Here is a 15116-nt window from a genome sequence, read left to right on the forward strand (position 1 = left end):
TGACTATTGTTGGAGCATCCGGCGGGATTGTCCTAACACTGAACACTCCAGGAAAAGCTATAAGCGTAAATTTTTACTTTAACTGCTTCCCTGAATAATTTTCAAATGTTTTACTGTAAACAAAAAAAAAAAAAAATGTCAACTAGTAACAATAAATCCTTTGTATGAACAAAAGAAATTTAAATAAACTGTAGATTCAAGTTAATATTCCACTGTATGTTTTTTTGACAAAAATGAAGGGTACCCTGTATCTCATAAACTGGATGTGATAGCAAAAAACTGGGGTCATTTCTGGATTCACTACCCAAAAATTTGTAAAATACAAGTGTAAGATCTAACTCAACAAAAAATACATTCCCCATTGTAATTCCTGTTCCCAGGATGAGTTACTCTGCAAATTTCCACTAGGGAACATTTTTGAAGTAACTTATTACAATTAGCGAGTTTTGCATTTGAACAGGGTGTACTTTTCGAAGAAAAATCCAGTGTTGAATTAAATACAAAATTAAAGTCACCTCCGATCAGAACTAAACATTCTTGAAAGTGCATAAGGTCTCGGATTATTTGAGATCCCCAAGTGATAGGGTCTTGATTCAGTAAATAAAATGTTTGCAATTGTATACTTTCTGCCATCAATTAGGATTTTCAAAAATACAAATCTACCAATTAGGGTCAGATTTTTGTGCTAGGACCACATGTGGTATGGATTTGTGGACACCAATAAGATACCCCTTTAGATTCAGCATATGTACTTTAATACCATATGTGACAAAATCTATTACACATGACAGGAATGTTGTTCGTACAGAAATGTGTTTTTTGAAGCATACCAATATTCACTTTCTGTTTATGAAGTGTATATAGTACTTGTGATCTTTTGTTAGGGGTATTTAAAACCCTGTACATTATATGTACAAAGCATTAAGGGGGCTATTACTACTGCAACCAAAGGTGGTTTTCACCAGGGTAATTGGAGGGAGTAAAAGTTAGTACCGAAAAATATAGACGTAGAATAGGAAAAAGCGAGTATTATAGATACTCGCACTAAGTACAACGAACTCAGATACAAATTCAAAACAATTTTCTTAGCAACGTAAGAGCCCTATGTGGGGGAGTGGAGGGCGAAGAGCCAAACAAAATCTGCGTACTTCATGGCTCCATATAGGAGCGCATCATTTAAGAACATAATATGCCTCTAAGAGTTATCGTATATACCAACCCTGAATAAAACATCCAGATAAAGTTTCATATAATGTACAGTTCGGTCCATAAATATTTGGACATGCTATTTTCTAATTTTGTTCTCTACATTACCACAAATAATTTTAAATGAAACAACTCAGATGCAGTTGAACTGCAGACTTTCAGCTTTAATTCAGTGATTAAGTCAAGTGATTACCGTAAACAGCAAGACACTGTATTAAAAGACATTTCTATATCAAAGCTTTAGAATACTGCAGCCAAAAGTTTAAGAAATCACTAAATTATTCGACAGAACAAAAATGGATATCAAATTACAAGTCAGCAAGTAGCAGATGTCCCGGCATGTTTAGAAATAATGAACTTTCTTTGTGAGGCAATCATTTACCTGCGAGGTATAATTAAATATATGATGCTTCGATCAACAATAAATTATAAAGTAGGATTTCAGTTCTGCTAATTTGTGTTGCCCCTTGAGTATAGTTATGCATTTTTATTTAAATTTACTACATGCACTAAACCAAACAAACCATTTCACACAACCCAATTGAAAAAGATAACTAAAAGAAAAGAAGAAAAACAACACTCAATATAAAACCCTCAAAGCAATTAGAAAGTTCAAATGAGGCAGTGAAGCCAGTTTTATGAATGTAAAATATTAGCAAGTGTGTTTTAAAAATAAAATTATACAATGAAAATGAGGATAGATTAAGAATGAGGTCCTAATAGCAATGCTATTGTGGTTTACTTATTAGAGCAGACAGGAACTGGAAAGAGATCCCATTGCACAGCCAACTTTAACTTAGTAAAAAAAAAAAAAAAAAAAAAAAAAAAAAAAAAAAAAAAAGGTTTAAGCCATGTTCATTTTGAAAACCAAAAATCACTGAATTTTTGTTTGTATCAGATGGCTAAATTGATACAGTTTCAACTTTTTCAATAAACTAAGTGAACAGTTACTTTGGAAAGTGAAAAACACCTGCTTTAGTAAATTGAACACAATGGGCCTGTTTTTTTTAAGAGGATACCCTCTCCAAGGGGATACACTTTCATCAGTTAAGTTGGGCGATGCAGAAAATCTGCAATGAATCTGGACCAGGATTCAAAACATTTGCTAGCAAATGACTTTGAAGAAATCCATTACATGTTTGCTGATCACCCAGCTGATGAAAGTGTATCCTCTCCAGCTTTGGATAGCTTTAATAAATCAGGCCCAATAGCCATTACAGCATGCTTTTTTCTGGTAATTATGAATTTATGCACAGCATAGAAAAGAGAATAATTTTACAAAAAAGAAATGACAATGAATATGGAAACTAATTTCTATCGCTTAAAGTATTTGAGATTTTTTTATGGTTGCACATTATGTAACTCTAAGGGACCCACTTATTGGAAAAATCTTCATGACCACCAAACCACTACAAAAATTTGACACCATACCCACAAAATACTTTTTTAATAAATGAAGCGCACAGTGTGCAGAATTCACTATCCTGCAGTGTGCCAGTGGCACAGAAGGGTAAATACTACACACATCCTAATTGATACTTTTTTGGGGGGGAAATGGTGCAGCATGACAAAAGGTCCACAGATGGTTTAGGATGTTTCCACATTCAAACGCCTGCATAAAAAGGTGACAAACACTAAAATATTTATTTTGTTAGAAAATGGAGTAAAAAAACAAAGGTACAAATTTTAGGTATGTTAGCTTCATACTTTGTTACTCTGGTTGATTTGCTCCTGTAAATCTAGTCAAATCTCTAGTTCCAATGTACTATATTATTCTTAAATCTACAGGTAAAAGAACAATACAATACACTGTTAATGAAAGATACATTTTACCTTATCTGTCTTTTCCTCATCTCTTTCTTTCTCCTTCTCAGAAGAGAGAACTACCAAAGATAGCTTTCTAACAATCTGTTTAGCTTCTATAACCTCCTTTTTGTGATCTTCAAGTATGCTGTTATCCAATGGGAGAAGCTAGTAAGAAAATAAAATCGTATTAGTACATATATTTTCTATTAAAAAAAAAAACAAAAAAAAAACAAAAAAAAAAAAAACTAATAATATGTAATACTGTTGTCGCAGACAAGGCTAAGGGTTTGGGGTGGACTGAGGGATTCAAGTAGGAATTAGGTTCCCATACAAGTCAACATGAATGTAAAAAACACACTTGTAGGAAGTCAACAGATGGTGAAATTCACCAGTTATATTCTGACACATATCTATTTTTGGTTACCTTTTGGATATTGGGGGAAGGGTAAATGCTTAAAATGCAACACAGGGCTAAGCAATGCAGATTAGCAACACTTAACTATAAGTGGTCCAGCTGAAGATTTTAGTCAATCTGACATTGTGGACAGCAAAGATGTAAGCTGGCACAGCACATACAAGTAATAATCAGAAGCCCAATAACACTTCCAGTTTCCTGCAAGTCACATTAAAGCATTCATATTAAAGTGGACTAACCAATGATAGATAATGTAAGCCATTTGTGACCTCGGTCTAAAATTACTAATTGCCCAATAGGTGTCCTAATCTACTGCCTTTATTATTTCCTTAATCACTGACCCAGAAGTGGTATAAAGCTCATTTGTTCAGATAATTGTGGAACAACTAGGGCCAGTTAGCTGCAAGCTTATTTCAGGAATTTGACTAAACTACTAAAACTAAAAAGACTAAACTTTACAGCCAGATAGGGGCAAGGATATGCAAGAGGAAGTTTGCAGTTTTCCAATAAGAAGTGGTGTAGCCTAGCCTGTGGTATAGTGTAAATGTTTGAGAGAAAGCAAAGACAGGATTTGATGATAACCTATAAAAGGTTTTAAGGGAAGCAAGGTAGACCTATTGCCATCATAGACCTCCTGGGTAGTAAACAACAATACCACTAACAAATCTGTATCTACTCAGTGAAGGCTAGATATTCGTGTTCACAAATGCTCATCAGTGTAATGACTTGTCTCAATACCCGACACGTTTCACCCAAAGGCTTCCTCAGGGGATTATAAGAGACGACACCATACTGTTGATAACAAATAGTACAACAGAATAGCACAATTCATGTCAAGTATGTACACAATAATATAAGGTAAAAACACACAAATATGTTAGACGGTTTAAATATAATGCATTAGGTAGTCCTGTATAGTTTGTGCATCCTCAGGACAGTCTTAAAAAAGCTTTTAAACCAGGTATGGTTATTAAACCAATATATGAGTCCAAGTATATTAAAGGAAGCACAAATATTGTATAGTCACATATCTAATAGATTTTAATATTGATGAGAATAAGTAGTATAATAGAAAAAATATATCTAGGCATTTGAAGGCATGTGAGAGAATGGTATTTGTGGAAGTAAGAACTTACTTGAGTAAAGAGTAGCAGTGGTTTATCAGTGGAAAAAACAGAGTAGACTGAAGTGGTGTGTTGGGTATTCGGATGTTAGGTGGTGATAAGTTCCTGAAATGTAATCCAAAGTCTGACATCAAAGTCTATTTACATTAGGGAGAAATAATAAACTGAAATTAGGGATGAAACTCACTTCGAGGTTGGCTTCAGGATCCCTCCAGGTATATTACAGAATTTGTGTCAATATCCTAGTAGGTATGCCATGGGGCCTCTTTCATGGTGAGAGAGAGACGTTATTGGGCTTCAGGTAAAGCGCCTAAATAGTAGAGGTATAGCTATAAAACCTTTTGGAAATTAAGGCAGATATATCTATCTGGGAGAATAGATCTATATCTTACCTAGGTATAATGAAGGTAAAAGGTTCTCTTAAAAAGTCAGGATACAAGCAGTATACTTTTGTGGGTTTTTTGTTGTCCAATCTGCAAATTTTAGAGGTAAAAGCACTTGTGTTCATATACCACAAAGACATTGGGGGTTTTAGTGTGGAATTTCACATAACCATAACAATGATTAAAAGACCTTTTTTGATTAAAAGGTTAAGTTATAATTGGCTAGTAAAGTAATATTATACTGCCAACTATAGTAATAGTCTGTAATACATAGATAAACAGATACAGGCTTAATAGTGCATTTATGTGTAGAATAGAAAATATACATACTAAACACTTACTTGTACGCTGGTGTAAAGTGAAGATGGCAGGACGCCAGGAGCCAGCCTCCTCCAGAGGACTGATGTTGCCGGCGAACGACCCTTAAAATGGTTAACCTGGATTCAAACAACTGGGTGAAATTCCAGTTGTGCAGACCGCAAATACGTTTGGGCTTCCGCCCTTCGGTTGGATTGTTAGAAACATAGTATCTGCTCATGCGCCAAGTCTTGCGCATGCACAGACTGACATTTAGGCGAGAAGGATGACAAATTCCCTTTTCGCCCACAGTGGGGTGGTTTAATTCTTGGGTGGTAATAAGTTGATAGGCCGGATAGTATTCCTTATTGAATATTAGGGTTATTATAAGCCACTCCTAAAGGAGTAGTATGTTTATCATTTCCCACCTGGACCGCCTTCACCTGTCAATCACTGGAGCCGAGGCTCCAATGTGACTAGTCCTAGGCACTGGAGACCACCGACGCCCAAGCAAGGGGGCTTGTGAAAATTGCAGGGACTACTTTTCACTTGGAAGAGAGTTTCATTAATTATATTTGGTGATACTCTGGTTATAATGCATATTTAGATATAGCAAGGCTCAGAAGAAGGGTTTAAAGGAAAAAACATTGTTTAGACCCGATGAGGTAGTTGCGAAAATCCATTGAGCTTCTAAATGTAGTAAGGCCCTATCAGTATCCCCTCCACTTGGGTTAAGAGGGATGCTCTCTAGCGCTGCAAAGGAAATTACCTAATTGTTCAAGTTGTGCTGTGTACCCACGTGGTAACTACTGGGTGTTGTCATTTTACCGGTGTTGATGGAATAAACATGCTCGTAGATCTGTCTACGGAGTGCCGTTTAGGTTTTCCCTACGTAAAAGCACCTACTCCCCATTCTCTATGACCTCCAATAACTGAATTGGGGGATGTTTTTAAACCCTGATGAACAAATTAACCTTATGTAGCTGCATCTAGAGAGTTGTAATTAATGATTCATACTCTGAATGGTCTAAGGTGTATTAGTGGTGTACCCCAGGGTTCAGTGTTAGGACCTTTACTGTGTAACATCTTTATAAATGATATAGAGTTTGGGAATAAAAGTACCATTTCTGTGTTTGCAGATGACACCAAACTATGTCATGGAATTAAGTCCATACAGGATGTCTATAATCTACAAGCAGACCTGGATGTACTGTTTGATTGGGCAGCCAAGTGGCAAATGATATTTAATATAGATAAATGTAAAGTTATGTACTTGGGGGTAACAACATGCATGCTTCATACTGTCTAGGGGGAATACATTTGGGGGAGTCAGAAATGGAGACGGATCTGGGGGTTCTGGTAGATCATGGACTTAATAACAGCATGCAATGCCAAGCTGCAATATCTAAAGCTAGTAAAGTACTTTCTTGTAATAAAAGAGGAATAGACTGCAGAGATGGAGACATAATCCTGCCCCTGAAAAAAATAACAGTGACTGTTGATCCAGGGAACATCCGATTGCCTCATGGGATCAGGAAATAATTTTTTTCCCCTGTTGAAGCAAATTGCACCAGGGTTTTTTTGCCTTCCTCTGGACCAACTATGTCTTATAGGGTTTTATATATTGATAGACATGTCTTTTTTTAACGTAACCTACTATGTAACCATAAAAGTGATTACAAGATCAGCACCTTAGATCATGTGACATTCCACACTGAAACCCTCAATATCTTTGTAGTATATGAACACATGTGCTTTTCCCTCTAAAATTCGCAGATTGGACAACAACAAAAAACTCAAAAGTACACCACATTTTTAGGCGCTTTACCGGAAGGCCAATAACAGCTCTCTCTCATCTTGAAAGAGGCCCCATGGGATACCTACTGGGATATTGACACAAATTCTGTAATACACCTGGAGGGATCCTGAAGCCAACCTCGAAGTGAGTTTCACCCGAATTTCAATTTATTATTTCTCCCTAATGTAAATAGACTTTGATGTCAGACTTTGGATTACATTTCAGGAACTTATCACCACCTAACATCCGAATACCCAACACACCACTTAAATCTACTCTATGTTCTTTCTACTGGTGAACCACTGCTACCCTTACTTAAATTCTTACTCCCACAAATACCATTCTCTTACATACCCTTCAAATGCCTAAATATATTTTTTCTATTATACTACTTATTCTCATCAATAATAGAATCTATTAGATATGGGACTATACAATATATAAGTGTTTCCTTTAACTATACGTGAACCCCTATTGGTTTATTACCCATATCTGGTTTAAGAGCTTTTTTAAGACTGTCATGAGGATGCACAAACTATATAGGACTACCTAATGCATTATATTTTGGTATTTAAACGGTCTAACATATTTATGTAATTTAACCTTGTATTATTTTGTACATACTTGACATGAATTGTGCTATTCTATTGTACTATTTGTTAACAGTATGGTGTCTTTTTATAATGCCCTAAAGGAAGCCTACAGTCGAAACGCGTCAGTAATTAAGACAAGTCATTGCACTGATGAGCACTTGTGTGTATTTGTGAACACGAAAATCTAGCCTTCACCGAGTAAATACAAATTTGTTAGTGGTATTGTTGTTTAGAACCCAGAAGGTCTATGTTGGCAAAAAGGTCTACCTTGGTTCTAATAAAACCTTTTATAGGTTATCATCTAACCCTGCCTATCAAAGCCTGTCTTTGCTTTCTCTCAAATATTTAACTTTACAGTCAAGCAATTAGCATTACTTAGAATGAGTTCAGTACCTCAAGCTTACAAAATCCCTCTGTGATAGGTCCACTTTATTGTGCATTATGTCACAAGTTAACATGCAGTGCGTTAAAACAATCCATTAGTTTTAAACGGGTTGGCAAGGCACAGGAATGGACCAAACAATGCACATCCAGCATTATTTCCAATACAGTGCACCACAACACAAAATAATTAGGTCATGTGCACAGTGGTGCTCTGCAATGCAAGTGCATCAGAGCTGCATTGTCTTAAGAGGACCATCAGCACACCATTAACCCCCTTGGCAGTATTCCAGAGTGTGGCTTGGGGTAATTTTTATATATCAAAAGGTGTAACCCCAAGACACACTCGGGGTAGCTTAAAAAAAAAAAATTCTACCTGCGCCCCACGATCCAGCGGCATCCTCCAGCGATCCCCGGCCAGCTTTTGCATTGCATCCTACATGTGAAGCGTGGCCTGGCGGGAAATTTAAAAGCAGATTACGTTGTAATCTGCTTTTGCAACATTGATTACAGTAAAATAGAATATATAAATGCCAAAGTAATATATATATATATATATATATATATTTAGTGCATCCAACAGCTTTGTCCAGCTGGTTGCTTGAACCTTTCCTCATTTGAACACTTGTCTATGACCTTGAACGTCCCTGACTTCTTACTGGAAACTTGACCACATCCATGGCTTCCAAAAGGCGTCTCGCCAGCGCAAAAGCGATTTTTGAACAGCTAGAAAGCAGCGATAGTTAATAGGAGTCACTTGTGGAATCAAGCAATAGCGATTCACCAGGAAACTTGTCATCGGGCAGTGAAAGTGAACACAACGATCAATCTGCGTTTGAGGTCAGTAATGTGCGCACTTGGTGCTCTATTGACCTTGGTGCAGCTCAGGGAGTGCCACCAAGATTTCCATTTCCGGGAGCAACTGCTGTGAAAATTCATTCTGAACGCAACGAGCCCCTTGGCATACCTGCAATTGTTTCTAACCGGAGGTTATTGAAAAAATAGTTGCAGAGAAAAACGGGTACGCTGAACAACAATAGCTGCTCCACACCTGAGGTTTTCAAGAGGCAAAAAGAGGGAACCAGTGACTAAAAATGACATTTGCCGATTGCTGGGCTTACTGATACTTCAGGGAGTGGTGGGCAAACCCCTGCAGAAGTGGTATTGGTCTACCAATAAAATACTTGCCACTCCATTCTTTGCCACAGTCATGTCGGAGTACAAATTTACCCTGATCATGAAATTTACACTTCGCCAACAATGAAGAATTATGATAAAACTACTTATCCTGCACCAAAACTCATCTGGGTGCAATACAATTTACCGTGAAATCCTATATGCTGTGTGAATCGTCAACTGGCTACATTTGAAATTCAGTCCTATACACTGGAAAAGGGACAATTCAACCCAAAATACAGCAACTATGGAATGACAACATCTTCTGTTCTCTCACTCATTGAGCCATTGTTAAATCAGAGCTATTGTGTCACAACTTTTATACTTCTTCTAAACTTATGAGTTTCTTCTGCAACACAAAACGCATGCGTAAAGAACCAATAGGGCTAACCGACGCAAACCATCAATGTTTGCAAAAAGGAAGCTGAAGACAGGAGAAATTGTTGCCTGGCAGAAAGGCAAATGATGGCCCTGCAATGGCATGACAAGAAAGATGTGTGCCTGATGAGTACTGTCCACAATGCCTCCACAATTAAGGTACGCAAAAAAGGTGGGAAAGAAATCAAGAAGCCACAGGTATTGATAGACTACAATAATACCATGGGAGTTGTCGACATAGCTGATCAAGCAATGACATTCTACCCAGCAATGAGGAAAAAGCAAAAGAAGTACTACAAAAAGATCTTCAGGCATCTTGTTGAGCAAGGCTTGTGGAATGCCTACATTGTCTACAAGCAAAAGAGTGACAGGCCTGTGAGTCACTGACTTCATTTGAAAAGTTTCCAAATGCATTGTCATGAACCACCAAACACCATCAATGGCCGTGAATAAACCTGGACGTTGTGCTGTTGCAGTTGTCAACCTGGAACGTCTAACTGGTCATCACATCACAGACTACATCCCACCAACCAAGAAAAAGGCAGCACCTTCAAGGATGTGCGTGGTTTGTTGCTCAAAGAGAGATCGCAGTGGAATGAAGATCAGAAAGGAAACCAGGTTCTACTGTCCTGATAGTGACTTCGGACATTGTGCAGTTCTATGTTTCAAAATTTAACATACCCGGGATGTCTACTAGACCAATATGCAGTGTCTACTAATTTATCAATAATTTTGCAACCGTGGACAAATTTTAGTGTGATTAAATTTATTGTTATTTTTTATAATTATTTATTAGATTATAATTTATGATTTGCGTTTACCATTTCTGTGTTTGCAGATGACACCAAACTATGTAATGGAATTAAGTCCATACAGGGTGACTATAATCTACAAGCAGACCTGGATGTACTGTGTGATTGGGCAGCCAAGTGGCAAATGGCATTTAATATAGATAAAATGTAAAGTTATGCACTTGGGGGTAACAACATGCATGCTTCATACTGTCTAGGGGGAATACATTTGGGGGGTCAGAAATGGAGACGGATCTTGGGGTTCTGGTAGATCATAGACTTAATAACAGCATGCAATGCCAAGCTGCAATATCTAAAGCTAGTAAAGTACTTTCTTGTAATAAAAGAGGAATAGACTGCAGAGATGGAGACATAATCCTGTACAAAGCATTGGTCACACCACATCTGGAATATGCAGTCCAGTTTTGGGCACCAGTTCACAAAAAGGACATTGTGGGATTGGAGAGAGTGCAGAGAAGGACAACTAAACTAATAAAAGGAATGGAGGAGCTCCGCTATGAGGAGAGATAAGCTGAACTGAATCTATTCTCCCTTGAGAAGAGACGTATAAGGGGGGATATGATTACCCTGTATAAATATATAAATGGTCCATATAGAGAACTCTCTTCCCAAATATTCACTTTAAAATCGTTACAAAGAACAAGAGGGCACTCCTGTCTGTGTCTGGAGGAAAAGAAGTTTAAGCTCTGCATAAGGAAGGGATTCTTCACTGTAAGGTCTGTGAAAATGTGGAATCGGCTCCCTCAGGAAGTATTTTCACCAACTACTATAGATTGCTTTAGGAAAAAGCTGGATGGTTTCTAGAAGCACAGAATATAACTGGGGAATAAGGCTTTAAAGTAAAAATAACAATGACTGTTGATCCAGGGAACATCCGATTGTCTCATGGAATCAGGAAGGAATTTTTTTCCCCGTTTAAACAAATTGTACCCGGGGTTTTTTTGCCTTCCTATGGACCAACTATGTCCTATAGGGTTTTATATCTGGGATATGATTATTGCCCTAGTGGTTGAACTTGATGGACTTATGTCTTTTTTCAACCTAACCTACTATATATGCGTTTCAAACTTTATAATACCTGGGTGATATTCCTAAGAATTACAGGCCTACAAAATTAAACAACAAATTTCAATTTAAAACAATGTACTGCTTTAGACATGAAAATACTGACATAATTATACCGCCAGGGAGGTTAGGAAGTACTCAATAGCCTTTGTGCAAAATCCATGCCACTGTCCCACCTCTATCCTGCTCCCTAGCCTACTGCTGATTCACCACACTTGCAGCACCCAGTTTAAGATCTATGGAGCTACTTACTGCTACAGCACACTTTATTTAGCATTTCAGTACAAAGTTGTATTTCAAGTTACCATATAGCAGAACAGAGCAAAAACAACCAAAGATAAACACTTTATTTGAACTAAATATTTACACTCCCATAGCTGTACTTTGTAAACAATACCAAATATTATATAGCTTTGACTATGAAACAAATTCATGTATTCAGCTTCTTTAAACCTTACATGTACATAAAGGTCTTCCAAATCAATAAGATTTTGCTGTAAGAGAACTGCAGCAACTCTGTACAAAGATGAAGGGGTTTCTCCATTGGGTTCCTAAAAAATAACATTAAATAATTCAACATTAAGAGGCACACAACGCATGAAAGCAACAGCACACTTGTCTTAAGCAAATTGGATGTATTACCTGGTAAAACTTGAATTTAAATCCCAAGATGTGACACAACGTCTGAGGCTCACACATACCCATGTAGGATTCAATTAATGGGACAAAAAACTCATTGTAATCTGGTCGGCATTCATATACTTCTAAGATTATATCCAATACTCTATTTGGATCAAGGTTAAAACATCCTAAGAAAGAAGAAAGCCACAATAATCTATATAAAGAAAATATCAGATTTTTTTCAGAGATAGATATACACATATAGAAAATACTTTTAACAATAAATCCTCCTAAACTTTATTTTTTTATTAATTATTAGAATGTGATGTGTGTGTATATACATACACACACATATATATACACACACATACATATACATACATATACACACATATATACAGATAAGAAAATAGCACCACCCATACTTAAAGCTATAAATAGTATGGGAAAAGTCAAAGACAGATAATCCTCAGACATTTGACAACCCCATTAAAGAAAGATACCAGGGCTTCTGGTAAATCATGCACTTACTAAGAACAACAATTTATAGAACACCATAATAATAAGTCCATAGTCATGTGACTAGCTGTCCCTCAAAGGGGCTCACATCTAAGTCCCTACGATAGTCATATGTCTTTATCACAGTTCAAGGTCAATTTTAAAGGAAAGTCAATTTATTACCTTACTGCATGTTTTTGGAATGAGGGAGGAAACCAAAGTACCCAAAAGAAACCCAAGCGAACACAGGGAAAACCTGCAAACTCCATGCAGATCGTGCCCTGGCAGAGATTCAATCCTGGGACCTAGCACTGCAAAGACCAGAGTGCTAATGTCTTGAGCCTGTTGCTCCTACCAGTAAATGTACTGCAGGTTTTCTTCCTGCAATAATGTAACACGATAGGCCACCGGTAAAGCTACCCCCCAGTATCGACCTTTATCTCAACACTTGCCACTGCACTTCAGGGCTGCATAGTGATGCCAATTTTCCACTGGACTCTACCCAGAGAAAAAGGGGTTTTGCAAGGGTAAGTAAGAATCCAGTGTCACTGCTGCCCTCTAACAGTGCCCGACATGTAGAATAAAGGAGTCACCACACCCCAATACATAGAAAAAAAAAAAAAAAAAAAAAAAAAAAAAATTGGTGTGCATACCGACAGAAGGCTAAAAATCAGCTATAATGTAACCCTTGCAATCCACTTTTTACTTCAATTTAAACATAAAATAAAAAGTTCCACAAAATTAATTGTCATAGAAAGAGAAAAAAGGTCACATTACCAGCCTTACCAATTAGGGATTTTATATTTTCTAGAATTAAATCACTTCGTATACTCCCAAACAGATCCTGTCCAAGCTCTGCAATCAACTTTGCATATCCTTCATTTTCTTCTCTCAATAAATTGAATTTCTGTTGCTTGTAACTGCAGAAAATAAAGAAAAAAGGCTGTTAACAGTTAACATGAGGTATCTTTAGGGATTTAGTGCACTATTCAGAAAAAGAAAAACCATCTGACAGACATAACAGAATTCACAGGACCATTGGTAAGGTTTTTGCCAAACATTTGCATTTCCGTCTTATTCTCATCTTTCATACGTGGCTTATAGGAGATTACAAAACATTCAGATATTTGCTTGTGTGGACAATTTTGCGACCACCATTAGCATTCAAGCCACAAATATTTAGCACGAGTATTTCAGTCTGGACACATGTGAAATGTTCTGGACAATCTATTAACCCTCCTAGCGGTAATCCAAAGTGTGACTTGGGGTGAAAAACACTTGCAAAAAGCGGTAACCAAGTCACACTTGGGGTAACTTTAGAAGCCCCTCTTACCTGTGCCCATCCCGCTGTGATGCCCAGGAGTCTGTCCGTCAGGGGGCGTGTCCGGGCGGGAAATTTAAAAGCAGATTACAGAGTCCCAGCCACTCCGCTGCACCTATCAGTTAGACGTAATGCACCAAACAGGATTTCTGCATGGTGCATCACATCTAACTGCAGATGCGAGCAGCAATAGTAAATTCAGGGGGTGATGCTAGGGGGCGATTTCCCGCTGGCATCACCCCCGAAATTTTCTATAGCTGCTCGCATGACCCGGAGGATGTGATGCAAGCAGCATTGTTGATCGATTCAGAGGAGTGAGCAGAGCAGAGCAGGGACATCCTCATCACATCACCCGGCAAGATGTGACATGTGATGTATCGTAGGGGCAGTAAAAAACACTACAAAACATAGGATAAAAGTATAAAAACACATTGTAGTACACCAAGCATCATTGGCCAGTGCCCCGATTTACATTTTGACCACTATTAGCCCTGATTTTGATCTGACCTTTTGATGACTTATAAATCACTTCCTGAATGCATAGTTCTCCCCAGAGGTTTTCAGCCGGTTGCTCCGCCCGGCTGATTTGAATACCCCGCCCAGCTCTCGGCAGCTCTCATCCTCGGATGCCCGGATCTCAGGCTGCTCTGTGTCATCCGTTCAGAGGATTGCTGCTGCTGGAGAGGTGAGCAAAAAAAAAAAAAAAATTTTTATGAAAAAAAAAAAAAAAAAAAATATAGGATCACTTTTTGCATCACAAAACTGACAAAATTAGAATGCTAGGGGGGTTAATAGTCATTTACCACACAATCCAGAATGTAATTTGATCACAGGAACTGTGAGAAACCAAACCCATACAAGATAGGCTACAATCTCCTTAAAAAAATTCATGAGCGGTCAAGTCTTATTCCAATGTGAGAGAATATGAAATTATATAAATTAGGTAGGCACGGCTTCTGTATTGTCAATTTAGCTTTAATGAGATTTCTGTTCCACACAGAGTCTCCCGAGAATCGTTGGCTCTACTATACGCACACACATGCAATAATTATCGTTATAAAGGATCTTTCACGATCCGTTCTAACAACTGCACAATGCATGAACGAGTGTTGTACAAACAGCACCCCCCATTCCCCACCCCATAGCAAATCTACCTCAAAGAAAGTGGAAGCAGTTTAATGCTTAAAAATGTAGATCCAAATGACTGTCCTTGGCAGATCCACGGACGATGAACGAGGAACG

At 37.7% G+C, this 15116-nt stretch overlaps 1 protein-coding gene across 1 annotated transcript in view; it reads right to left on the reverse strand.

The window, feature by feature from the left end:
• LOC140342894 (THO complex subunit 2-like) overlaps nt 1–15116 on the reverse strand; it is a 162545-nt gene that overhangs the window by 119197 nt on the left and 28232 nt on the right. Inside the window, exons 7-10 of the mRNA XM_072429265.1 lie at nt 13340–13473; nt 12077–12243; nt 11893–11985; nt 3040–3177 (exon numbers count right to left, since the gene is read on the reverse strand). Of these exons, the coding sequence (XP_072285366.1) occupies nt 3040–3177; nt 11893–11985; nt 12077–12243; nt 13340–13473 (532 nt within the window). The remainder of the gene's footprint in view (nt 1–3039; nt 3178–11892; nt 11986–12076; nt 12244–13339; nt 13474–15116) is intronic.

The sequence above is a fragment of the Pyxicephalus adspersus genome, chromosome W (assembly GCF_032062135.1).
Source record: "Pyxicephalus adspersus chromosome W, UCB_Pads_2.0, whole genome shotgun sequence".
In the NCBI taxonomy this organism is placed as follows: Eukaryota; Metazoa; Chordata; class Amphibia; order Anura; family Pyxicephalidae; genus Pyxicephalus; species Pyxicephalus adspersus.